The 26,516-nt window shown below is 58.4% G+C and overlaps 1 protein-coding gene across 1 annotated transcript in view; it reads left to right on the top strand.

The window, feature by feature from the left end:
* The window catches only part of CFAP46 (cilia and flagella associated protein 46), a 102,315-nt gene that overhangs the window by 39,765 nt on the left and 36,034 nt on the right, over nucleotides 1-26,516 (top strand). The window contains 16 exon segments of the mRNA XM_068961379.1: nucleotides 3,257-3,388; nucleotides 3,715-3,877; nucleotides 5,465-5,549; nucleotides 8,911-9,049; nucleotides 9,574-9,757; nucleotides 12,878-13,067; nucleotides 13,851-14,050; nucleotides 15,298-15,465; nucleotides 16,042-16,191; nucleotides 19,232-19,380; nucleotides 20,223-20,321; nucleotides 22,127-22,259; nucleotides 22,917-23,063; nucleotides 24,764-24,964; nucleotides 25,048-25,154; nucleotides 26,242-26,418. Coding sequence (XP_068817480.1) covers nucleotides 3,257-3,388; nucleotides 3,715-3,877; nucleotides 5,465-5,549; nucleotides 8,911-9,049; nucleotides 9,574-9,757; nucleotides 12,878-13,067; nucleotides 13,851-14,050; nucleotides 15,298-15,465; nucleotides 16,042-16,191; nucleotides 19,232-19,380; nucleotides 20,223-20,321; nucleotides 22,127-22,259; nucleotides 22,917-23,063; nucleotides 24,764-24,964; nucleotides 25,048-25,154; nucleotides 26,242-26,418 — 2,424 coding nt within the window.

The raw sequence follows: 26,516 nt of genomic DNA, 5'->3' as shown, positions 1-26,516 counted from the left end.
CCGACTCTTCGCTACCCCATGGACCGCAGCCCACCAGGCTCCTCTGTCCATGGGATTTTCCAGGCGAGAGTACTGGAGTGGGGTGCCATCGCCTTCTCCGAAGCTTGTGCTATTAAAACAAAATTGTAAAACTTGATAAAATACAGGAAGCGTCTGTTTCCAGACACTGGCCAGCAGATGGCCCAAGGCAGCGCTTCCTGCAGGAAGAGACCCTCAGACGTGAACCTGGGGCAGGGAGGCGGAGGAGCCCTGAGAGGAGAAACAGTCGAGGGGGCCGGAGATCAAAGCCGGAGGCTGCCGGGGCAGCTGGACCCCACAGGACGCGAGGCGGGAGGAGGCTCCTGGGGCGAGAAGGCGCGATGCATGCCTGGCAGAAGCAAGTGGCAGAGATGAGGGCGTTCCTGTGCCGACCCAGGAGTCAGGGAGCATCCACTGAACCTCTCGTATCAGGAAGAGCAGGCCTGAGGGGCAGGGCTGTGAGGGCTCTGAAGACGTGCCCTAAAGCCCGACCCAGATCTCAGTCGGATAAGGATGAGCCACAAGGAAATTCACTGGCTGCCGGCTGCCAGAGTGGAACCCAGTCTCCCTTTAAAGGAGGCTATCTCAGCCACGCTCTGAGCAATACAGCCCCCACCCCCACTGCCCAGCATAGCAGCAAAAGTCGCTAGACATGTGGAAAAATGAAAAACGTGTGGCCCAGGAGAAAAAGCAGAGCAGGCTCAGACGTGACACGGGTGTTGGAGTCAGCAGACAATGGGCTTAAAACCATGATTATAAATACAAGAAAGAAAGGATTTTCATAGACAAATTAGTGTATAGGCGGGGAATTTCAACAAAGAAATGGGAACTATAATAAAGAACTGGGGAACATTCTAGAAGTGACGAGTATGATCTCTGACGTGGACCCATCACTGGGAGGGCCCAGACACTGGCCAGCAGACGATGGAAACTGAAGCGCAGGAGGGAAGGTGTGAAGAACAGGAGCAGCGCCTTTGGGGGAGGCGGCTGCAGCCGCACAAGTGCAGGTGGGGTCTTGGAAGGTCAGAGGCCAGAGAGCAAGGTGGAAATTGTCTCAAACTGAATTAAAGATATCAACATAGAGATCCAGGATTTTCAGTGAACCCCAGGCAGGATCAGCATATAAAGGAAACCGCACCTGTATTTATTGTAGTCAAATCGCTGGGCTACACACTCAGAGGCGACAGGAAAACCCTGAAGGGAAGCAGACACATCCCACACACGGATGAGGTCCAAGTTCTCATCGGGAGCCATGCGGCCCATTGCAAGTGGTAAGAAAGAAAAAGCCTGGTTGATCTAGAACTCTATGTCCACCAAAAATAGTCTTCAGTAAATGAAGGCAAAATCAAGACATTTTAGATTAATTAAAACTGAGGGACTCCATCCCCAGAAGAGCCAACGCGCAGCACATGTGCTCGGGAGGCTGTCCTGCCTGAAGGGGGGTGGTCCCTGATGGAGAGTCCGCTCAGGAAGCAGCGGCAAACACCTGAGTGGCGGACGTGCAGCTGAGTGTGCACAGCTCTTCCCCCTTCAGTTCCTTAAAAGACACTGGACTGTGTGCTGTGCTCAGCCGCTCCGTCGTGTCTGACTCTCTGTGACCCCGTGGACTGTAGCCCACCAGGCTCCTCTGCCCATGGGGATTCTCCAGGCAAGAAGACTGAGGTGGGCTGCCATGCCCTCCTCCAGGGGATCCTCCCGACCCAGGGACCAACCCCGCATCTCTTACACCTCCTGCACTGGCAGGCAGGCTCTTTACCACCAGCACCACCTGGGAAGCCCTTAAAAGGCACACGCTGTTTTAAAACAAACGTACATTGTGCTATGAGATTACTGAGAGATGTGGAAGCAAAGTGTGTGACGGTGGCTACACAGAGGGTGGGCTTGAGGGACACACACGCGTGTGGTGGCTTCCTGTCATCCGTGCAGTGACGTGACGTCAGTTAACCAGACTGATCCGTGAAGGTGATCACTAGGCAAGTACTACAAACAGAAGAAAACACAGGCTTATAATGGAAAACCCAAAGGAGAGAGAAAGTTGGATACTGAAAATATTCAATTAATCCAAAAGGGGGAGGAAAGAAACAGGACACACGGGACAAAAGGAAGACAGCAAGGCAGAAGCCTGCGCCTGACGACGTCAGCAAAGGGGTTAAGAGAGCAGACCAGCACTCCAGGGAGAAAGCAGAGGCTGTCCCACTGGACACAAAAAGCAAGACCCAACTGGAAGCCATTTTCAAGAGAGACCCTCCAAATACAAAGACATGGAGGAATAGTTTAAGGGGGCAGAAAATGGACTCTGCTGGCCTCAGGTATAAGAGCACTGGTGGGGCTGTAGGAAGTGTGATCAGGGAAAAGGTTCAATCAGCAAGAAAGTGTAAAATCCTAAGTGTGTATATACTCAACGGCAGAGCTTCAAAAATCAAAGAATTAGACACAGTCACAATTACAGCTGTAGATTTCAACATTCTCCTCCAGTGGCAGGTCACCCAACTGTCCTTGACAGACTCTCCCCAAGGACCCTGTCCTGGTCTTCAGGTCTCCAGGACGCCAAGGCCCACTCGGGCGGGCTCTCCCCCACCTCCCGGGGGACGGAGCCAGCTTGCCATTCATCCCTAGAGTGGACTTGACCGGGCCCTGCAGACCCTGATCCCTGCAGGCCGAGGAGCAGCCTCTTTCTCCCCTGGACTCCTGATGGACAGGGTGGCCGGCTGGCGGCTCCTGCATTCAGGTCCCTGGCTTCGGGGTGTCCCGGCCATGGGGAGGTGGGTCTCCCCAGGAACCAGTGCTTTTCTCCTGGAGTGAGTCTGGTGCCCCCAGGCCAAGCTGCAGGAATGCGCGTCTTGTGAGTGCACGAGCCGCTGAGAGGAGGGCGCTCCTGGCACCTGCCGTTGCAGAGGCTGAACTGTAGGCTCTCAGTTCTCAGCGCAGAGCGAAGGCCGCTGAGCAAGTCGTGCTCCGCGGCACTGGGGACAGGGACCTCACCTGGGGCAGGGCCTCCTTCCTTTCACATTGCCTTGCAAGACATCCTACAAAGTAGTCATTCAGACATTGTGATTCTGTCTCATGGCTCTGCGGGTTGGCTGGACTCAGAGGTTAGTTCTGGTTCTGGGAGGTTCACGGCTAACTCCGGACGCCCCCAGCATCCTCCCTCACCAGGCGGCTCCTGGGGCTCTCCCCTTCTGCAGCACCTTCCTCCCCGTGGAGCCTCCTGCCAGCCAAGGCGCTTGTCTGTCTCCAGGGTGGAGGTTCAGTTGCTGGCGGAGATGCTGAGCTCGGTGGCCTGCATCCAGGGCAGGAGCATCATCGAGAACCTCAAGGGGCGGAAGCAGCTGCGCCTGGCGGCCGCCAAGGCCTTCATCGAGAGCGCCAGGTGCGCCTCGGCTCTCGAGGGCCAGTCGCTGCGGGTGGAGATGCTGGGTACCACGGCGAATGGTGCTCCGCGGGGACTGTCCCCAGGGTCCGCCCCTCCCCGAGGGCCCTGTGGCCAGGGTCATCTCCTGCCCCGTGCAGCGATCCCCAGTCCACCCCCAGGGTCCCGGGCAGCATGAGCGGCTGAACTGGGATGGGCCCAAGAAACTGGGAGCGGAGGGCGGTGCGTGGTCACGGCACGACTCCCGGGAGGAGCCCGTCCAGGCCCTGCGGAGCTGACCTGGGCCTCCACCCCCAGCGCCAGTCGAGGCCAGGCCTTCCCCGCAGGTTTGCAGGCATCGCAGGGAGCAGCGCCCTGGCGATGCTGGCCGCCCGGCACTTCTGGAACACCTGGCTCCCGCTGCTGTCCTCCGCCGGCAGCCGGAAGAAGTGCAAGAGCGCCACCCGGAGGCTCATCGGCATCATCAACAAGACGGAGGCCCGGAAGCAGGTGCTGGCGCGCCCGCGTCCTGCCTGCTCCTGGGGAGCGGCGGGCGCCGCGGAGCCGCGAGGGCGCGGGGAGTGACATCGCTGAGGCCCCGGCGGGGCAGGCGGGCGGCTCCAGTATGCGAGCGGAGAGGAGGCAGGCTGGGGGCACAGACCGCCCAGGGCCCGGGGAGGCCCCGAGGGAGGGAAGGCGTCTGGGGCCCCGCGGCGCAGCCTCCCCGCTGCCCCGTCGGCAGGTGGGAGGGCGGTCGTGGCCCAGGCGACGGCTTCAGTGGCCCGCACTGAGCGCCGCGCTGGCGGTGACTTTCTCATAGCTTTATTGCGCTGAGGGGTTTCCCCCTACTCCTAGTTTTCTGGGAGACGTGATGAACTTTTTTTGGATTTTGTCAGACAAGCGCCTTTGCTCCACCAGCTGAGATGACTGTGCGGCTTTCTCCTTTATCCCTTGTGTTAATACGATGCCTTCTTTATGTGGGACTACCCCGTGTTCCTGGGATGCGGCTCACGTGGTCATGGTGGATAGTGTTTTACCGTATTGTTGGATTCAATTTGCGATTCGGCAGCGTGTTTTGTTGAGAATTTCTGCCTCTCTATTCATAAAGGATATTCATCTATCATTCTCTTTTCTTGAGATGTCTTTATCTGGACCCCCTGTCAAAGTAATGCTGGTCTCATAGAAGGAGTTAAGAGCTATCCCCTCCTCTTCAGTTTTTTGAAGAATTGAGAAGGGTCAGTGTGGTTCTTTTTCAAAACGTTAGGTAGAATTCACCCATGAAGCCGTCTTGTCGAAGAATTTTCTTTATTGGGAGGTTTCTGATTACTGATTCAGACTTTACTGTTAGAAGTTTGTTGAAATTTTTTGTTTCTTCCTGAGTCAGCTTTGGCGATTTGAGTGTTTGGAGGGATCTCTCTGTTTCTTTTACGTTGTCTAGTTTGTTGGAATAGAATTGCTAACTGATTGGTGGGCTGTTGACACGGCAGTTCTTTCTGTCACTGTAGGGCTGAGACTGTTGCTTCCCCCTCCGTTTCTGGTTTTGGTTCCTCGGGCCTTCTTTCTTTCTCTGTCGGTCTGGCTAGAGGTCTGTCCGCTGTGATGACCTTGCGTTGTTTTTCCTGTTATTTTCTGGGCTCTGTATTTAATAACCACACCCCCCTTGGGATTTAGCTTTTCCCCCACATTCCTTAAGTTAGATTGTTGGCTTGAGGTCCGTCTTCTTTCTCAAAGCTGGCATTTGCAGCAGTGATCTTCCCCTGAGCGCTGCTTTTATCGTGTCCCGTTAAGTTTTCCTGATGTGCTGCTGATCCCGTGGATTCAAAGCTGTAAGGCTGCCTCGGCTGCTTTGTGTCATTAAAAGCCATAAGCTATGTTGAGGGGCTAGTCTGTGCGTGTGTGTGTGCGCCTGTGTGTGCTTTGGTTCTAAGTCAGTGAACCTTGAACTGGAGCAAAATGGGATCCCACTTCTCGGGACTTAGTATTTCAGAGGGTTAGCTGTGATTTCCATAATTCGATATGGAGCCAAATGAAAAGCAAACTGATGAAATAATAAATTGAGGCTTTGACGTCTGTGTCGTTAATCTGTTTTCACCTCAGGAGAAAGGGGGAACGCTGCTTCTGCACCAGTGGCCCGCAGCCGACTTCCAAAGCGGAGGGATGACGGAAGGGAGCTTCCTCCCAGGTGTGCGGGCCGGGAAGTGCGCGTGCGGGCCGGGAAGTGCGCGTGCGGGCCGGGAAGTGCGCGTGCGGGCCGGGAAGTGCGCGTGCGGGCCGGGAAGTGCGCGTGCCTTCAGACGCTTCCGCAGCCTCTGTAGAGCTGGCACAGCCGCGGCTGTGAGCACAGGTGGTGCCAGTCCAGCGCTGAACACAGGGTGGGCACGGAGCGGGCCCTGCAAACAGCCAGGAACCCCCGCTGTGCTCACAAGGAAACCAAGCCCTGAGGGCTGCTCTCTGGCTTATTGTGGCAGGTACCCCACACGTCTATAGCCATAGAAACGTGGAGATACATTTCTGCGGGAAAAAGTGATCTTAAGACAGTACATACGCTATGATTTATTTCTAAGATAAGATGACTATCTGCTAAAACATAGAGTCGCCCGTCCTTGTCAGCGCAGGGGCCGAGGTACACACTGGGAAGGCTGAACACGTGGATTCGAGCAGCAGCCTCTCCCTCAGGCTCTGCAGAGTCTGTGAGAGAGAAACTCTGATCTAAACAAGTGAACGAGAGCGTGCCTGTATATAGTCGTTAAGCTGAGCTCTAGACCCAGCAGTTTGGACTGTTTGCTGGTGCGGCCGGGGGGGACGCAGACGGCAGCCCAGACACTCGGGACCTGCGAGGAGCCGGGCTGTGGGGAGCCTGTACCCCTGGCGCACCCGGCGCCCCGTGCTCCATTGCTGAGATATGCATCCGATGGCTACAGTGTTAGCAGCTGTAAAAATTCAAACCATAGGGAAAACGAGAAACTGGAATTGAGCAAAGCAGTGTTTTGAGGAAAGATTACTTCCTAAAGTTTAGAGTGGTCAAAAAGGCACACTTCCAGATACGTGAGAATTTAAATGACGAGAGAATAATGAGAAAAGCAAGAAGTTAAAGAGTGAACACTGGGAAGGAATTTGCATCCAGCTTGGCAGCTAAATGGTACATTTCTGTCTGTGATGCCTGGGTAGTTGCACTGGTCAGGTTAGGAGCTGCTGAGCTGCAGTAACAAATAGCCTGACTGTGAGGAGCCCTATGGCTCAAGCGTGTGGCTCCACGTTGCGCTGGCTGAGGTGTGAGGAGAACCCACATGGTTCCTGCGTGTCAGATGTCCACCAGCTTATCTGATCATGAGCCTAAATCCAGCTGCTCCTGTGAATTCCGTCCCAGCACTGACGGGAGGGGCAGAGGGGAAGGGGAGCTCAGGGCCTGGGGGGTGGGAGTTGCTGCTGTCCTCTTAGCCGGTAGCTGGATGACATGCCGGCAGGATCCTGGGCATGTTCACCCCTTTGCTATAGTGATTCAAACACAGGAAAGACGGCTACATGGTCACTGATGTAAAACAGGACAGCCTGAGCATCTGGGACCGGCTGTGGGGCCTCTGCTTTGATGGACAGTGGGGCTGAGGCCACTTTATTGCTTTATTGACTACACCAAAGCCTTTGACTGTGTGGATCACAACAAACTGTGGATGACTCTTAAAAAGATGGGAATACCAGACCACCTGACCTGCCTCCTGAGAAATCTGTGTGCAGGTCAAGAAGCATTAATTAGAACTGGACATGGAGTAACAGACTGGTACAAACTTGGGAAAGGAGTACATCAAGGCTCTATATTGTCACCCTGCTTATTTAACTTGTATGCAGAGTACATCATGAGAAACGCTGGACTGGAGGAAGCACAAGCTGGAATCAAGATTGCCGGGAGAAATATCAATAACCTCACATATGCAGGTGACACCACCCTTATGACAGAAAGTGAAGAACTAAAGAGCCTCTTGATGAAAGTGAAAGAGGAGAGTGAAAAAGTTGGCTGAAAACTCAACATTCAGAAAACTAAGATCATGGCATCCGGTCCTATCAGTTCATGGCAAATAGATGGGGAAACAATGGAAACAGTGGCAGACTTAATTTTGGGGGGCTCCAAAATCACTGCAGATGGTGACTGCAGTCATGAAATTAAAAGACGCTTGCTCTTTGGAAGAAAAGCTATGACCAACTTAGCTGCTGCTGCTGCTAAGTCGCTTCAGTCGTGTCCGACTCTGTGCGACCCCATAGATGGCAGCCCACCAGGCTCCCCCGTCCCTGGGATTCTCCAGGCAAGAACACTGGAGTGGGGTGCCATTTCCTTCTCCAATGCATTAGAGTGAAAAGTGAAAGTAAAGTCGCTTAGTCGTGCCTGACTCTGCGACCCCATGGACTGCAGTCCACCAGGCTCCTTCGTCCATGGGATTTTCCAGGCAAGAGTACTGGAGTGGGGTGCCATTGCCTTCTCCGTGACCAACCTAGACAGCATATTAAAAAGCAGAGACATTACTTTGCTGACAAAGGTCCGTCTAGTAAAGCTATGGTTTTTCCAGTGGTCATGTAGGGATGGATGTGAGAGTTGGACTATAAACAAAGCTGAGCACGGAAGAATTGATGTTTTTGAGTTGTAGTGTTAGAGAAGACTCTTGAGAGTCCCTTAGACTGCAAGGAGATCCAACCAGTCCATCCTAAAGGAGATCAGTCCTGGGTGTTCATTGGAAGGACTGATGGTGAAGCTGAAACTCCAATACTTTGGCCACCTGATGTGAAGGGCTGACTCATTGGAAAAGACCCCGATGCTGGGAAAGATAGAAGGCAGGAGGAGAAGGGGACGACAGAGGATGAGATGGTTGGATGGCATCACCTACTCGATGGACATGAGTTTGAAGAAGCTCTGGGAGTTGGTGACGGACAGGGAGGCCTGGTGTGCTGCAGTCCATGGGGTCGCAAAGAGTTGGACACGACTGAGTGACTGAACTGGCTGGCTGACTGAACTGACTGACTGACCGGACTGGCTGGCTGGCTGGCTGGCTGACTAGGGCTGAGGCCCAGGCAGCGCCGTGCTGTTTGGAGTGAGTGGTGCATGAGATCTGGGTTCCGGCCTCCACCCTGGGCCTGCAGGGCTGGGGGAAGCCTGGAGAGGCAGGGTGCAGTGGGGCGCCTGGTGGAGGTGAGGCTGTGTGGGGAGGGGGACAGCAGAGCAGGGGTCGCCGTGAGGACCCCTGAGCCATCGCCCCCAAGAGGACTGAAGCGTTTGCCCCGAGGCTGGCCCTGCAGGGCAGCCCTGCACGTGTCTGAGGCTCACAGACTGCAAGCGCATCAGACTGCAAGTGCGTGGTGGCCGGACACACACGCGGTCCTGCCGGCCACCCGGCTCTGAGGCAGGTGCCTTGGCGGCCGTGTCCCCAGTGCTTCCTGGGGCTCCTGGTCCTGCGGACGCCTGGGTGGGGTCTCCTCAAGCGGCTCGCGCCCCGCTCCCAGGACCGTCACCCGGCACCCTGGTGTTCCCAGGGCCCCCTGAGCACCCCCTCCCACCGCAGGGACCGAGGACGACCTACCACTGCGGGCTGCGCTCTACGGGCTGCTCTTCCACAGCCACGCTGACCAGGGCGACTGGGAGGGCGGCCTCAAGGTGCTGGACGAGGCCATGCAGGTGCTGCCGCGGACGGCGCACCGCCTGTGAGTGCCCAGCCCCAGGGAGCCCCCCACAGCCCACCAGGGTGCCCTCCACAGCTCTCCCCAGGGTGCCCACCCCACAGTCCCCCAGGGTGCCTCCCCCACCGAAGCCCCCCAGGGTGCCTCCCGGCCACATCCCTCCCCAGGGTGCCCACCCCACAGCCCTCCCCAGGGTGCCTCCTCCCCAGCCCCCAGGGTGCCTCCCCCCCACAGCCCTCCCCAGGGTGCCTCCTCCCCAGCCCCCAGGGTACCTCCCCCCACAGCCCTCACTCTCCTCTTTCCTCTGGTGGTTTTATTTCCCTCCTAAGAACTCAGCACAAGAAGAGAAAGGATTTAACACCCAACATACACAAATGATAAATTAACAAGACACAGTGCAACACGCTATTTCCAAGATACTCAGCTTTTGCTTTGTTTTCTCTTTGTACGTGGGAACATGGACAAACACGTCCATTCCGGTGCATTCTATATGTTTGCGGCTTTTACCGCTCAGTTCAGGCATTAATTTCTCCCTGACGTTTCTTCAGCCTGATCTTCAAACACATGGTCACCGTGAAGGCCAAGCTCGGCCAGAGCTTCCTGATGGAGACCCAGAAGTTCAGGGACCAGAGCGAGGAGTACCTGGGCCACATGTGGCAGCGCCTGGCCCTCAACTCCAAGAGCGTGCACGGCGAGCTGACCTGCTACCACAACGCCATCCAGGCCCTGCAGGTCAGCGGGGCGCGGCTGGGGGCCGTGCTTGGGCTGGGGAGGCGCCTGGTACCTCGGGACGAGAGTGGGGCAGGGGGCAGAGCCAGGCCTGAGACGCCGTCCTCCTGCCCGAGGGACGTGGTCCTAGCGAGGCTGCGGGTGTGAGGGGGAGGTGGGGGATGGCCAGTGGGTCAGGGAGGACACAGGGCTCTGCAGAGCTTGGGGTCCTTGGGGACAGCCCACACCCCCAGAAGCTAAGACACAGGCTCCTCTCGATGCACTTGGAGATCTGGGGAAGGGCAGGCACCCCGATTTGAGCACTCTCAGGTTGGGGTGTCCCCCAGGAAAGGGTCTAAGCACAGGCTCCTGTGGTCAAGCAGAGGCCTGGCTCCCCAACAAGGGCCCATGGGCGCCCCTGCACCTCCTGAAGCCAGGCCAGGGCTCCTGAGGCCAGGTGGGCGCCGCTGGCCAAGCTTCTCATAAATTCGCAGGGCTGTGCAGCCCCCGTCTCAGTCCTTTTTAGAACACTTCGGCACCCCCAACCCCCAGGTCGGTTGGCACCCTGTCCCTCCCCACCTCCCTGCCAGCCCCAGGGAGCCAGGGTCACAAGGATGGGAACAGGCCGGCAGGTACTCTGGATCCGGCCGCCCTCCCTGGGCCTCGTCTGGGGAGGCACACATCAGGGCTTCGCTCCCAGCAGCTGGACAGCCTTCCGTCCTGTGGACGGACATTGTGGCCCCGGGCCTGTGTGTTGCTTCCACTTACTAGCTCTGTGACATGCGTGTGCAGGAGTTTGCACAGATGCGTGTGCAGCTATTCTCTTGGGCACATACCTGGGAGTGGACTGCCAGGTCACGTGATGACTCTCTAACTACTTGAATCCTGGTATGACTTGTATTTCCCTAGCAACTAATAGCAAGCATCCTTTCATGCCCTTGCTGGCCATCTGCATGTCTTTGGAGAAATGTCAGATGCTTTGCACATTTTTAAATTTGGTCATCTGTCCACTTATTATTCAGTTCAGTTCAGTCGCTCAGTCGTGTCCAACTCTGCGACCCCATGAACCACAGCACACCAGGCCTCCTTGTCCATCACCAACTCCTGGAGTTTACTCAAACTCATGTCCATTGAGTTGGTGATGCCATCCAACCATCTCATCCTCTGCCGTCCCCTTCTACTCCTGCCTTCAGTCTTTCCCAGCATCAGGGTCTTTTCCAATGAGTCAGCCCTTCGCATGACAAAGATATTGGAGTTTCAGCTTCACCATCAGTCCTTCCAATGAACACCTAGGAGTGATTTCCTATAGGATGGACTGGTTGGATCTCCTTGCAGTCCAAGGGACTCTCAAGTCTTCTCCAACACCACAGTTCAAAAGCATCAATTGTTTGGTGCTCAGCTTTCTTCACAGTCCAACTCTCACATCCATACATGACCACTGGAAAAACCATAGCCTTGACTAGACCGACGTTTGTTGACAAAGTAATGTCTCTGCTTTTTAACATGCTGTTTAGGTTGGTCATAACTTTCCTTCCAAGGAGTAAGCGTCTTTTAATTTCATGGCTGCAGTCACCATCTGCAGTGATTTTGGAGCCCACCAAAATAAAGTCAGGCACTGTTTCCACTGTTTCCCCATCTATTTGCCATGAAGTGATGGGACCAGATGCCATGATCTTAGTCTTCTGAATGTTGAGCATTAAGCCAACTGTTTCACTCTCCTCTTTCACTTTCATCAAGAGGCTCTTTAGTTCTTCTTCACTTTCTGCCATAAGGGTGGTGTCATCTGCATATGTGAGGTTATTGATGTTTCTCCCGGCAATCTTGATTCCAGCTTGTGCTTCATCCAGCCCAGCGTTTACTTATTGTTGGGTTGTAGATATTCTTTGTGTGTTTTGGATACAAGCCCCTCATCAGATACATGATTTGTAAGTATTTTCTGTCATTCCGTAGGTTGTCTTTTCAGCTACTTTCTCATTTTCTCGATGATGTCATTTGTAGCACGAAAGTCTATCATCGAGACGAGGTCCAGTTAATGCATCTTCCCTGCTGCTGGAGTTTGCACTTTTAGCTTTGTATCCGACAAACGGAACTGCCACCCTCGGCCTGAAGCTTTCCGCCTTTGCCGCAAGGCTGCCGTGGCTGCAGCTCTCATGGCTAAGCCCTGGCTCCATCTGGAGTCCAGTCTTGCGTCCGGTGGGACATGAGGTCCTGCTCTGTCTGTTGGTCTGTGGCTCCCAGTCTTCCCAGCTCCACTGTCGAAACGATGACCATTCTCCCTTCCACGCCACTTTCCCCCATCACCTGCCTTGCACAGCTCCTGTCAAAGCCACCAGTGGCCACCACAGCCATTCTGAGGCCCCATCTGCGCCCTTCTCTGCGCTGATGGTCAGGTGTCACCTGGCTTCCAGGCCGCCCTCTCGCGCGGTCTGCCCACGTGCTAATGAGGGGGAGGACCTGCAGGGCTTGCATACTCCGTTCAGCAACAGCCCGCCCGCCCGCCCGCCCGCCCCCAGCCCGCCCGCCCGCCAGGTGCCAGTGTCAGACAGTGTCCTAAGCTGGTCCATCCCGCCCTTGTGTTCCCCCGACCCGGGTGCCTGCCCCTGCCCTCAGACTCCTGCCTCTCCAGCCACACGTCCTCCTAGGCGCCGGGTGTGGGGCCCAGTCTGAGGCCCAGCAGGTGGAGGATGGGCGGGCTCCTCGGGGTGGGGTCGGGAGGGCAGCGCCTGCCATCCTGCCGCAGTGAGTGATCAGCAGTGTTGGGTCTGAGCCGGCAGGCCTCGGGTGCAGCACCTCCCCTGCTCTCCGCGCCCCGTGGGCCACGTGCTAGAGGAGCCCCCGCGCGGAGGTCAGAGCGCGGCAGGGAGCCGCTGAGGCCTCCACTGCCCCGGGGGAGGGCAGGAGGGGCACGTGGAGCCTGCCGGGGGCCTGCCGGGGGCCTGCCGGGTGGGCCGTGGGGCGTGCACGGGGCGCGGAGGCCGGGGACACTCGCCAGCCTTCCGCCCTGCTGCTCGTCGCCCGTGGCGGTCTGGCCGAGCCTGCTGGGCGCCCTCTGCTCTCGCGGGGGAGGAACCCGACGCCCGCGGTGCGCTCTGCGGTTGCCGCGCGGCTGCCGCGCGTTCCAGCCTTTTCTGTTGGATCCCGAAGAAGCCGGAAAGCCAGTGGCAGAAGGTGGGCTACATCGTGGAGTTCAGCGAGTGGCTGTACTCCAAGCAGTTCCCTCTGGAAGACGTGGCCTTCCACCTCAAGTGGGCGATCGACATCCTGCTGAGGATGCACCCCGTGGGGCGCGGCCCCGAGCCGGCCGGCGTGGGGGCCACGGGCGCGGAGGACGCAGGTGAGGCGCGCCTCCGGCTGGGGGCGGGCCACCCGCCGCTGGGGGCTCCTGGGCACCGCCGTCCCCATATCCCCCTTCCGGGCACGCTCCCTGCGGGCTTGCCCAGGTTAGGGCCCCGCTGCGCTCGCTGGGTGCCCATCCTCGCGTCCACTAGAGCCCGTGCGCCAGCGGCCCAGCCCAGCGCCGTGAGGGAGGGCGGCGGCTGACGGACTGAGCCGAGCTCGCTTCGGGGAGGCAGTCAGGCGGTGGTGGCCGCTCAGCAGCTGCTCTGGGTGCCCACTCGGGGGCAAGCGCGAGCGCCGTCACTAGAGGGCAGGCCCCGCCCCCGGCCCCCCCCCAGGAGGATGGTGCCCCGAGCAGCAGAGGGCCCCAGGGCCGCTGACCAGCATTCCCAGCCCCAAGGCGGCCGCTTCCTAGACCTGCAGAGTTCAGGATGGGAGAGGGGCCGCCTCCTGTCTGCATCAGCTAGAGGCTCAAGGGCTCGTCCGCTTGGTGTCGAGCCCCTTCTGGGTGTGTCCGCACGCCCAGCTCAGCCAGCTAGAGGGAAGCATGGTGGGTAGGGGGCTCCAAGTAGACCCCAGAGCCCAGACCTCTACCCCAGCCTGGGATGTGGCCAGTGTCCCTGCAGGCAGGCTGGGGGAGCCCTGGGAGGCCTGTCCCTGAGGCCGACCTTGAGTCCTGGGAGGAGGGCGCTGCCCTCTCTGGAAGAGAACCAGCCCCAGGCTGGGGGCCAGCGGGCCCTGGGCCAGTCAGTGGGGATGCCAGCAGTGCCCTGTCTTCCAGACGAGCAGGTGTCCACTCTGGGGGCCGTGGAGGGCCCGGGGGACCCGGGGCCCCCCTCCCTGCAGGAGCTGCAGAGCGTGCGGCAGCTGGAGACGCTGGCCCGCGCCTACACGCTGCTGGCCCTGGTGGTGTCCCCAGGCGGCGCTGGCCACCAGGACTACTGCCTCGAGGCCTACGCCTTCCTGCACCGCATCTGGCAGGTGAGGCCCCTGCCGTGCTCCCAGGGGTCTTGGTCTCTCCTGGGACCACGTCCCTCCCCTCCTCCACAGTGCCCCCTGCCCCCTGCTCTGGAGACTCAAGGGGGCTTACTCCTCTGCAAGACTCAGGCCAGCGCCTTTGCCCAACCACCCCCAACCCCTGCTTTCCCACCGCATTGCCCCTGGGCTTCCAGAGTCTTCTCTGCACCCCTTCACATAGCCGCCTTCCTACCACCTGCCTACAGGGCCCCCAGGGCAGTTTCTGGTGGCCTCGTCTTCTCAGGAACCTCCCTGGGCTGTGACCCCCAGCAGGACAGTGTTGGCAGGACAGGCCTCTCTTCTTGGGGCAAGTTCGGCCCCCGCCCCCAGCCATGTGATGGGACAACGGGGCATTTGGCATCGGGAAGGACGAGGAAGGCCGTCCTTGTCTGCAAAATGCCCCAGGCCCCCTACCCCCCCATGCAGTTGCAGTTCTTTTAGGAGAACCATTAAGTCACTGGAGTGTGTTCTTCATTAAAGACATTAACTCATTTTATGGAACTGACAAACCCTTCTTAAGGGTCAGCCACGCATATCTGCAGGCCCAGAGTCCTGGAGGAAGTCCGCTGAGTGCCCGTGGCCTGGCCGCGCCCAGCCGTGGGGTCCTCAGCCTGCTCTCAGATCTGCATGGCGGGAGGGAAGCCCGCGTCTGTCACTGCTGTTCAGTCACGTCAGACTCTGTGCTGCCCCGTAGACCGTCCTCCACCACCCCGGAGCTTGCTCAAGCTCAGTCCATTGAGTCGGTGATGCCATCCAACCATCTCATTCTGTGTCATCCCCTTCTGCCTTCAATCTTTCCCAGCTTCAGAGTCTTTTCCAAGGAGTCAGTTCTTTGCATCAGGTGGCCAAAGTATTGAAGCTTCAGCTTTAGCATCAGTCCTTCCAATGAATATTCAGGACTGACTTCCTTTAGGGTGGACTGATTGGATCTCCTTGTCCAAGGGACTCTCAAGAGTCTTCTTGAACACCACAGTTCAAAAGCATCAATTCTTCGGTGCTCAGCTTTCTTTATGGTCCAACTCTCACATGCATACATAACTACTGGAAAAACCATAGTTTTGACTAGATGGACCTTTGTCAGCAAAGTAATGTCTCTGCTTTTTAATATGCTGTCTAAGTTGGTCATAGCTTTTCTTCCAAGGAGAAAGCATCTTTTAATTTCACTGCTGCAGTCAGACATTAACGTGGCAAATTTGGATTTCTTTTCACAGGTTTCTTTCTCAACAGCAGGAAAATCCTCTTCAGAAAGTAGAATTTCAGCAGTAGCAAGCTCGCACTTGTTGTTGCCTAAAAAAGAGAAGGAGAAAAGCAGAGACAGAGACAAGGACAAGATCAGAGACAAGGAGAGGGACAAGGACAAGGGGAGGGATCCGAAGCAGGTGACTGCACCCTCCGAGCGGGTCCTTAGGCCAGCGGCTGGGCCTCGAAGGGCGAGGAGCACCCTGGCTCGTCTGTCCGCTTTCCTGCCCTGGGAGGTGGGGCGGCCTCAGTGCCCCTGCCCCAAGTGTCAGGAGGCTGACACGGGAGGGTCTGGCTTTGCCCTGGTGATCAGCTGCTTTCCTGGAGCGCTGGCCGTGCGGGGCAGGGCAGCCCTTTCTCTGCGTCCCGTGGGGCCCTGTGCGTGTCACTTCATCAGCTGGAGGGACTGCCTCCACCCTGGCCATCCTGCTGGACTGGACCCTCGGGAGACACCCTGCCTCCTTGCCGCAGCCCTGCTGAGCTGGGATGTGTGGCGGGGGGGTGGGGGGCCGTGTCCAGGGCACAAGGGTCCGAGTGGCTGTGGGAAGTGGTGTCAGCTGTCGTCTGTGGCTTGGGTGTCTCCAGGGAGCCCACCACACACCCATCCCCAGAGGGGCTGCCTGCCCGGGGCTCACGACCTCCGTTGCCACGGGGCCCCCTGGGTGTCTGCCTCCAGCTCCACCTCCCAAAGCAGAGCCTGGCTTCTTGCTTTGCAGTTCCAGAGCCCTGCTCCTGGCAAATGCCTCGAAGACTTGCCCTCAAGCCTCGAAGAGTGGGCTTCCTATGCCTGCCCCGAAGAAGTCATATCTGTATTCAGATAGGATCAGAGCGACTTTACCATCAACTCGTCAACTATCCAGAAGCCGGTGAGTGGACCCAGCGCCTCTCCCCCAGGCCTGCGTCCCCACGTCCTGCCTGCTGGACTTTCTGTGGGCCCAGAGAGTGTGTCGGGCCCCGGGCCCTCCCCAGGCCCCTCCTCGGGCACCTGTGCTGCACGCATGCTCCCCGAGCAGACCACACCCCTCTGCCTGTGGTCCAGCTGCGCCCCAGGGCGTCTGATGCTGCTGAGTGCTCCAAGCAGCAGGAGGGTCTTCCCCACAGCTCCGGAGGTATGGCTTCAAAGCTTGGGCTGCTGTCGAGGGGTCTGCAGGCCGCACTCCCCCCTGGTGCCCGGGAGGGTCCTCCCTGCCTCCACCAGCAGCTGGGCTCCCAGGCGTGTGCCTCTGTGCGCACACGGCTTCTCCTCTGTGTCTGTCTCGTCTCCCAGATAATTTCGGTAATTTACCCGTGGCCTCTTTGGATTTTACGTGTGCACGCACAAGCTGCACTTCCTCTGCAGACGTCTTCCCTAACTTGGGCTCGTTACACTGCTCCCTTGCCTCACCTTGCTTGCCTGGTTGCCTCCAGCTCAACACCACAGGTGGCGAGGCCTCCCGGTCTTAGCAAGACTCATGTGACTGATGCTGTTGGGTGTTCATAAACACTCTTCACTGGTTAAGCGAGTTCTTTTATTTCTATTTGCTTAAACAACTATGAAAGTGAAAGTCGCTCAGCCATGTCTGACTCTTTGCAAACCCACGGTCTACACAGTCCATGCAATTCTCCAGGCCAGAGCACTGGAGTGGGCGGCCTTTCCCTTCTCCAGGGGGTCTTCCCAAGCCAGGGATCGAATCCAGGTCTCCCGCGTTGCAGGCAGATTCTTCACCAGCTGAGCCACAAGGGAAGCCCCACAAACAGCTACAGATTCTTATTAAATATTTTTCTCTATCTATCCAAATGATAATTTTTTTCTCTTTCATTCCTTCAACTTGGTTGAGATGTATTATTCATTTCATTTATCATCAGGTTCAACAGGCTAATGTTTTGTTTGGGGTGTTTGCCTCTATGTTGTTGAGAAAAGTTGGTGTTCAGGTTTCCTTTCTCACTACATGCTTGTCAGGATGGGGTGAGAAGTTACACTGACCCCAAGCTGTTTTCTGCTCCCAGTGCTTCTGACCCCGCGCGCCTGGGTCTCCACACGGCAGCCAGTGCCCAGCGCCCCCGTGGACACCAGCTAGGGGACCACCCCACTGAACTCGGCTCTGACACTTAACCGCCGGGGCAGTGTGGCCCAGGGATCAGGCCTCCCTCGAGGCCTGCCCCGGCAGACGCCCGCCATGGGCATCGGGTCCCCAGGCCACTGCATGTCTGTCAGTGTGGCCCCCAGCCAGGGTCCCGGGGTCCTCCCCAGGTTTGATATTTGCTGCGACGACCCCCAGACTTGGGGAAACTTCACTTAGCAGATACGCTGGCCTGCTATAAAGGATGTTGTAATGGATACAGACAAACAGCCCGAGGAGGTCTGCAGGGCAGGTGTGGAGGGTCCCAAACTCGGGAGTGTGTCTGTCCCCGAGGAGCTGGGGCCCGCCAGGCCCCTCCCTCCTGGCAGGTGGACGTGCTCATCAGCCCAGAAGCTCTCCAAGCCTGTCCCGTAGCGGGATCACGTTGGTTCCAGGACAGGGCACGACCGGTCCTCTCGTGGGCTGTTGGTCCCTAACTTGACCACCAGCCCCTCTCCTCCCCAGGTATCAGGGGAAGGGCCGAGGGTCTCACTGTCCTGCCATGTGGTTGGTCCCTCTGGCCGCCGGCCTGCCTCCTGAAGGTCTGCAGGGACGGCCAGGAGTCCCCTCGAGGGTGTGAACTCAGGTGGAGTGAGAGGGTTCTAGGTGCTCAGTGATGAACCAGGAGCAAGGCCAGACGCACGTGCCATATTTTCTTACAGCATCACACTGACCTTTCAGTCAATTCCAAAGTGTTCCTTTTTAAGCTCTTCTTGAGAAGAATTTGTATAAAATTAGCTGTTATTTTTTCCTTAAATGTTTGGAAGAATTCCCTGGTGAAGACTTCCGGGCCTAGATCTATTTGGAAAGATATTAAATTATGGATCCACTTTATTTAATAGTTACAGAACCCTTTAGATTTTTAAATTTCTGTTTTTGTAGTAATTTTGGTGGGTTGTATTTTTCTAGGATGTTTCCAGTTAATATAAAATATAAGATTCACTGGCATAATGTTGTTCTTAATATCCTGCTATTGTCTTTCTAGTGTCTGTTAAATCTATAAATATTTCTGTCTCCCTCCACCCCCTATCTTGAGCGGCCTCATCAGGAATTATCAGTTATTGGTCCCTCAAAAAGCCACATGCTTTCCAGGCCAACCAAACACCACTGGGCTTGAATGTGACCGGGCTTGTACTTCATTGCCCTTAAGGCTCAGACGCAGACTTTGGGGACCTGATCGGAGCATTAGTCTTCAGTGGGCCCTCGACTCCACCCGACAGAGAAAAGTCAGAGGTGCCGAGCAGGCTCTCCACTGCCTCTTCGTCAGCCGATGCCCCAGGTCACACGACCCTGACACGCTGGGTTCACGCATCTGAACACCCACCTGCTTGCGCGCCGTGGCCCAGTCATTTTTTCCGAGTTGTTCACTCCTCAGTGCTTTAAGCGGATTTTTTAAATCGCTCATCCGTATTTTTAAATTTTCCACTGAAGAATAATTGCTTTATCAAACCTAGTCCAACATTATAAGAAGTATTAGTGCATCTCTGCCTATACTTAATTTTAAAGCAGTTGGTGGCTACATATAGAAACAAAACAAAGACTCTAATTTGAGTGAAAGCAGGTAGATTTTTCTCGTGAGGATCTTGTGCTTGTGCTGAAAAGTCTAGGAAATTGCGCATGACGAGGTGCAGCTAACGGCGGAGCGGAGGCGGCAGAGAGCACATCCGTGACGCCCTCGGCACTCGGGAGTCCAGCACCCCGCGTGTGGCCCCTCGAAGGACAGAGGTCCTGGGGAGGCCCTGTGAGCCGGGGCCTAATCCTCCGCACCGTGTGTGTGACCTCGCGTGTTTGCTGTGTTTTGACGCAGACGTACAGCCTGTACTATCTGGACCGCTTGGTGGAGGCCCTGCAGAAGATGTTCCTTCACGAGCTGGCAGTCCCGGCCCTGCAGCTGGGGGCGCTCATCGCAGCCTCCGTGGTTGAAAGCAAGAGCCTCAAGGATCTCTACCACCTCCGGTGGGTGCCCCTGCTGTATTTCAGGGAAGCTGGGAGACGTATATACATGGCTAAAGCAGAAATTTGCCCAAAGCAATATAGAGACAAATCAGATCTTAAAACATTAATTCTGTGGTTGACTATTTATATAAACAATAAAGTCTCTAAGATTTGTAAAGCCAAATACATCAAAATACTTAAACATAAAAATATTTTTAATTTTTAAATTTCTACCTGGTTTTTAAGAGAGTATCATTATTTCAAGGAAATACACGCTGACGTAGGATAAGCAGAATAAAGGAGTATTGCGTCCTCAACCTACTCTCAAATAGGTCAGGAAAAAAATTACATACATATAAAAATTTTATGTAATTACACACACATAATTTTGTATATTTACACACACTCCTAAGCTATATATAAAATTTATATATAAAGTAATTTATATATATTAGTATAATTTTTATATTATTGTATATGTAGATAGAGAACCTGGACAATGAAAGATGCTCAGTAATTCTTTATAGTGTTTGTGTAACTTTTCTGGAAGCTTCAAATTATTTCAGAATAAGAGTGTTTCACACAGAAGGCAGAGCACAGCTCGTTGGCTTGAGGTTGTGATGGGGTCAGAGCCCCGCCAGCCTTGTCTCCACCTCTGGAGGAGACCCCGAGACCCCGAGACTGTGAACGTGTTGAGAAATCTGGTGGTGGCACCTCTTATTTTCCCCAAGGAACTAGGCTTAGCTTTAAAGATTATTGAAAACATCCTCAAATTACCTGTTCTTTTTCCATTTGCCAATCTGTGTCGAGCCTCCTGAGCCCAGGGCAGCCTGACTCAGGGCTGACGCTCCTCTCCTCCCCAGACTTGCCCTGGCTTGTTCCGAGTTGAGGTTGAGGGAGGCAGCCACGTACCACGAGGAGGTGGTGGGCCAGGCCTACATCTGCGACGTGGAGCAGGCCAGGTGAGGCGCTGTGGCTGGTGCGGGCCCCCGCCCCCACTGCGCCAGGGCCCCTGCTCTGACACCCCCCAGTGTGTGCCCCCCGCTGTGGTGCGGGCCCCCTCCCCCACTGCGGCAGGGCCCTCTACTCTGACACCCCCCAGTGTGTGCCTCCCGCTGTGGTGTGGGCCCCCCCCTCCACTGCGGCAGGGCCCCCTGCTCTGACACCCCCCACTGCGGCAGGGCCCCCTGCTCTGACGCCCCCCACTGCGCCAGGGCCCCCTGCTCTGACGCCCCCCACTGCGGCAGGGCCCCCTGCTCTGACACCCCAGTGTGTGCCCCCCGCTGCGCCAGGGCCCCCTGCTCTGACACCCCCAGTGTGTGCCCCCCGCTGTGGTGCGGGCCCCTGCCCCCACTGCGCCAGGGCCCCCTGCTCTGACCCCCCAGTGTGTGCCCCCCGCTGCACCAGGGCCCCCTGCTCTGACCCCCCAGTGTGTGCCCCCCGCTGCGCCAGGGCCCCCTGCTCTGACACCCCCAGTGTGTGCCCCCCCGCTGTGGTGCGGGCCCCCACCCCCACTGCGGCAGGGCCCCCTGCTCTGACACCCCCCAGTGTGTGCCCCCCACTGTGGTGCGGGCCCCCACCCCCACTGCGGCAGGGCCTCCTGCTCTGACAGCCCCCAGTGTGTGCCCCCCACTGTGGTGCGGGCCCCCGCCCCCACTGCGGCAGGGCCCCTGCTCTGACACCCCCCAGTGTGGCAGGGGCCCCTGCTCTGACACCCCAGTGTGTGCCCCCCACTGTGGTGTGGGCCCCCACCCCCAGTGCGGCAGGGCCCTCTACTCTGACACCCCAGTGTGTGCCCCCCACTGTGGTGTGGGCCCCCCCCCTCCACTGCGGCAGGGCCCCTGCTCTGACACCCCCTAGTGTGGCAGGGGCCCCTGCTCTGACACCCCAGTGTGTGCCCCCCACTGTGGTGTGGGCCCCCTGCCCCACTGTGGCAGGGCCCTCTACTCTGACACCCCAGTGTGTGCCCCCCACTGTGGTGTGGGACCCCCCTCCACTGCGGCAGGGCCCCCTGCTCTGACACCCCCCAGTGTGTGCCCCCCACTGTGGTGTGGGCCCCCTGCCCCACTGCGGCAGGGCCCCCTGCTGTGGTGCCCCTCTCCTGGGCCCCCCATGTGGCACAGACCCCCCTGCTGCAGCACTGGCCCCCCCGCCCTCTGCCTGGGCTCCATGCCGGCCCTGCTCTCAGCTGCATCTCCTCGGGCCCCGGGACCCATCTCCCATCACAGGATGTTGGGGGCATCCTGGGCCCAGGAGCAGGTCATTACTCACTGGCCCTCCTGCGTCCCATGTCCATGTACAGGGCTGTGGTAGATGAGGGGCGGGTGCCGGGGTCTGGGGGGGCGGAGCTGAGGGAGGTGGTGTCCCGGGCACATGGGGAAGGTAGGGCCCCCAGGAGGCAGGAGCTGGCGGGACTCCGCGGTTGGTGCCCAGCAGGGAAGGAGGGCCTGCCTTGTGGATGGGCTGGAGTTCTGGCTGGAGAAAGCCTGAGATTCGTGTTAAACACCCAGGTTGGGATGTCAGATTAGTAGCTGGTTCATGAGCCTACAGTGTGGGAGAGAGAACGGGCCACATGGGGAAAACTAGAAGTCATCGGTGCTGCTGAGCGAGGGGAATTTAAAACAAACTGTGTAGACACGTGAGTGGATAGGTGCCTGCTGTGGCTTTCTATTTTGTATTTCTTCGATTGCTACCGAAGTGGAACATCTTCGAGTGCGCTGGCCGTTGTATTTCTTCTTTGGCATAATGCTTGTTTTACTTATATTAGCTGCAGAAAAGAAATCGCCTTGAAAAAGGAGAAAACTAAGGAGCCTCTATTAGAAGAAAGTCTGCCAACACTGACTGAGCCCCCCACTTCGGCCCCACAGGCAGAGATGAAGCCCCTTGTAGCGCAGGATAAGGTAGCGTCGCTCTGCAGAAGCTGCTTGGCCCCTGGCCCAGTGGGGGCGGCGACAGGCCCAGCTCCAGCCACTGTGCTTGGACCTATCCTAGTGGCCGAGGCCTCCTGATCCTCCTTCCCGGCTCCTGGGAAATCCAGGGACTGGTGGGGCGTGTCCCTGTCCCTCCAGCCCTCAGGGAAGACGAGACCGCAGGGTCTGAGCTGTGGTTCAGAGAGGACAGGCTGGGGGTGGCTGGTGGGGGGTGGGAGCTCCCACACCAATGGGAAGGGAAGGGCGATCCCTCGCAGTGGGCACAGAGCAGCTGGGAGGCCTGAGTGCCCCCGCCCTCGCCGCACGCAGTGGGCTTGTCCCGAGGGGCTTGCCTATGAAGGAAATGACAGGCCCACGTGTGCTCCAGGGTCACTTGTCACGGTGGCAGTGCCGTCCCTGGGGCTTGCTTTGTGGTGGGCGGTGCTGGGACTCCGGGGTGGGCAGAGTTCCCTGCACCCAGCGCTGCTCGGTGGCCTGGTGGGAGCAGGGATGGGTGTCCCGAGAGGACAGCCTGGCCACGGGCCCTGGAGCAGGGACTGGGCTCGGGCGTGTGTGGCCAGCGGGCAGCTGCGCCAACGGCGCCCGCTCTGCACCAACGCGGCCCCCATGGGCCTGCGCGTCTTACAGATCCTGAAGGTAAACGAAGAGACGGGCAAGGGCCTGGACGGAACGTCCTTCCCGCTGCTGTGGACCCTCAAGGCCGAAGTCCTGCTGGAGATGGAGCTGTACCAGCCTGCGCGGCTGCTGCTGTCAGAGGCATATCTGGCCTTCCAGGTGAGGCCGCACCTGCCAGGCCCACTGCACCTGTGGGGCCCCCTCCCCCAGAAGCAGCCCCCCAGGCCCCTGCTCGGCTGGCGGCAGGGCTCTTCTGTGCTGGAGACTGTTCGGCAGCCTCCGTCTGACTGTGGTGGTCTGTCCACGCGCACTGTCTGTCTGTTCCTCTGGCTTCATTACGGCCCGTTTTCTGTAACTGCGGCGGGGCTGTGCTGCGGCCTCTCTTCCTCCTGGGCTGCGGGGTCGCGTGTGTTTCTGAGCGGGCCCCTCACGGTGCGTGTGGACGATGGGGCCCTCGAGAGGCCGAGGGCTTCGGTTTGTTCTTAGAGGCAGATGGCGTCCCAGGACCCCAGCCTGCTCCGGAGCTCTGTTCTGCTCCTGCGTGTGGGCCCTGCGGGTGTCTGTGGCCGCTTGGAGGTCTCCTGGAAGCCTGGGTTTCGCCAGGGCCCCTCGGAAAGGCTCACTGCATGTGGATGCTCAGCCTCTCAGGTCCCTGCTGTCCGCTGGCTTTCATGAGGCAGCTCGGCCGCTCCCCCGGGAGGGACTTCTTGTGTCGGCTCCTGCCTCCTCTCCCCAGCCGGACTGAGACCCTCTCCCTGGGCTCCGTGCCCACGAGGACGGTGCCTTGGGAAGGCCCAGTGTGGAGCAGAGCCACCCCGTGCGTCCCTCCCTCCCCGAGGGGGTGGCTGGGCTGCAGCGTCGGTGGCTCCCGGGGCCCCCGACGGGCAGCTCCGTCTCCGTGCGGCGTTCAGGATCGTTCCCTGGGAGGGGAGGCAGGGCTGCAGAGCTGCTCGAGTTGGCCCTTGCTTTGTAACAGAGCCCTCGGGAGAGGAGCACCGGTAGCTCTGTGTCTCAAGCCAGGGGGACCGCGTGGCCGGGGGAGGGACTGAGACGGCCGTGCGGCTGGTGGAGGGGATCAGCCAGGACGGGCGCGGGGGTACCTGGAGGGGGTGCAGGAGGTCGAGGGGGCGGGGCTGCGAGCCGGCTCCCGCGGCCCCGGGCACCGCGACCCCGTCCGTCCCCCGGCCTGCGCCTGAGCATCCGGGACCTTCCCGGTCGGCCTCCCTCAGACCCACGAAAGAGTGCTCCACGCACTGTCCGCACCTCCCCCTGGCGGCCGCCCGGCCCTCCTGCTGCCAAAGGGGCTGCTTAGACTCTGCAGAGCGGGTCTTAGCACGCACAGGCATTGAGCTTGGCGCTGGGGCCCCATCCTGGAGGCTCATCCCCGGGCAGGCACCCGCACGGCGCCTTCGCTCGCCTCTGCCTCTCTCCGGCTCCGTCTCTCTCCCACCTCGATGTTCTGCCTCTCTCTCTCTGTCTCCATATGTGTCTCTCTCTCTGTCTCTCTCTCTGTCTCTCTCTCTCTCTGTCTCCATATGTGTCTCTCTCTCTCTCTCTCTCTCTCTGTCTCTCTCCCTCTCTGTCTCTCTCTGTCTCTCTCTCTGTCTCTCTGTCTCTATATGTCTCTCTCTCTCTCTCTGTCTCTCTCCCTCTCTCTGTCTCTCTGTCTCTCTGTCTCTATATGTCTCTCTCTCTCTCTCTCTCTGTCTCTCTCTCTCTGCCTCTCTGTCTCTGTCTCTCTGTCTCTGTCTCTCTCTGTCTCTCTCTCTCTGTATGTGTCCCTCTCTGTCTCGTCTCGTTTCACTGTCTCTCTCGCCCTCTCCCCCACCCCATCCCCCGTCCACGCACCTCCTTTGCAGGAGCTGGGCGACCCTCTTGCACAGGCCAGATGCCTGCATTTGCTGGCACAGCTCGCCAACAAGGAGAAGAAGCACGGGCAGGCTCAGCGGATGGTGGAGCAGGCCCAGCGCCTGGGAGGCAGCGAGGAGTTCTGGTACCAGTCCACCCTGACCCTGGCGGACACGCTGCTGTCCGCAGAGGGCGAGAGGAGAGAGACCCTGGTGAGGGGCTGCTGCGTGTGGGGCGGGGGGCCTGCGGGTGGGGGGGTGGCAGGGCCACGGTGACTCCGCCGGGCCTGCCCCAGGTCTGCAAGCTATTCCAGAAACTCATAGACACCTTCAACGTGCTCAAGAAGGAGAGACCAAACCGAATGCCCCTATTGGAATTCCTGACCACAGACCTGGAAGCCAGGTAACTTTCTGTGAGGAAGAATGTTAATCACCATGAAAGTTGTGGTGTACTTCTTTCCACTATTAACTCTAAGTCATGTTTCGAGCCTGTGAAGTTCAGAGACTCTCAGGACAAGGCCCTGTGTCCGCAGCCGCCTCCCGTATCCCTTCCTTGGCAGCCAGCCTCTCTCTTAGGACTGGGCAGGCTGGTGGCTTGTTTGCCCCTGGTCTCTCAGCTCCTCAGAGGTGGCTCAATGTCCAGGAAGCCTCCAAGGCTGGGGAAGGTCCAGCCGCTCCTCTCCCCACCGTCGGTTGGGGCACCCCAGGTGGTCAGCTTCCTCCTGGGGTCTGTCGGTCTGCCCGCCACTCTCCCCTCCAGTTTTCGGCCCCAGCGTCCGGTCCACGGACATAGCCTCAAGCTCTCTGCAGACGCCCGAGGGGTGGGAGGCCGCAGGACAGCCTCCAGGCAGGAACGTGCGCACCCAGACGAGCAGTCCATCCCTCGGCTGTCGTCCTGGCTGGCCACTGGTCTTCTGGAAAGCAGCCTCCCGTGGTCCCAGCTCCACCTGCCCGGGCCTCTCTGTAGAAGCGCACAGAGCCGGCCCGAGGCCTGCCTGTCAAGGCAGACTTGCCGCTCCCGCCTTCACAGAGCAGCTTCTGCTTCCCGACCAGAGCACCGCCACTTTCGCCTGATTGGGGTTTTCTTCACTCCCCTGCTCTCTGCTGAGTGCTTCCTGTGCTGGGAGAGGGTTCCTCACGGCTGTTCTGTCCCCACCTCTGGGGGGGCCCTGGTCCCCCCAGCAAATGCACCTGGACCCCCAGATGCAGGTTTGACATGTGAACAGGCTTCATTTCCGCCTGGTTTTCTTTTCTTCCCCAGAGTTCTTTAAGAGAGGGATTTGAATTTTCAGAGGGATGTAGAGTGCCTGGGGTGGGGAGAGGTTAGTTTCTAACTTTACTGGCATTGTCACCAAACGGCGTGGCTTGTGGTGTGGAGAGGAGTGTGCTGTCCCGAAGGTGCCCCTCCGGTTTCCCAGAGCAGAGCTGGTGGTGGGCGGCTGGCGGTCCTGCCCATCAGTCGCAGCGATGCCCCGCCCCCACCCCCGCAGGTGTGTGAACCTCCAGATCAAAGCGGTCCAGGAGCAGCTGGACAGAGACCCCCTGCAGAACTTGTTTCTGATGCTGGAAATAGACGGCCGCTTGCTGGAGGTCGAGGAGAAGTTTGTCAGCATTGGCCGCAAGGAGAAGTGCATGGACATTCAGCTGGAGCGGGCCCGCCTGAAGAGGTGGGGGCCTGTTGTGCTCCTTGCCCCGGGGAAGCGCGCAGATGCAGCCTCCCGCCCAGCCCGGGGCACGCGAGCGCCGCTCCACATCTCGCTCAGGC

The sequence above is a fragment of the Capricornis sumatraensis genome, chromosome 23 (genome assembly GCF_032405125.1).
Source record: "Capricornis sumatraensis isolate serow.1 chromosome 23, serow.2, whole genome shotgun sequence".
NCBI classification, from domain to species: Eukaryota; Metazoa; Chordata; class Mammalia; order Artiodactyla; family Bovidae; genus Capricornis; species Capricornis sumatraensis.
The sequence above is the reverse complement of the archived record's forward strand: the minus strand, read 5'-3'. Positions and strand labels throughout refer to the sequence as shown.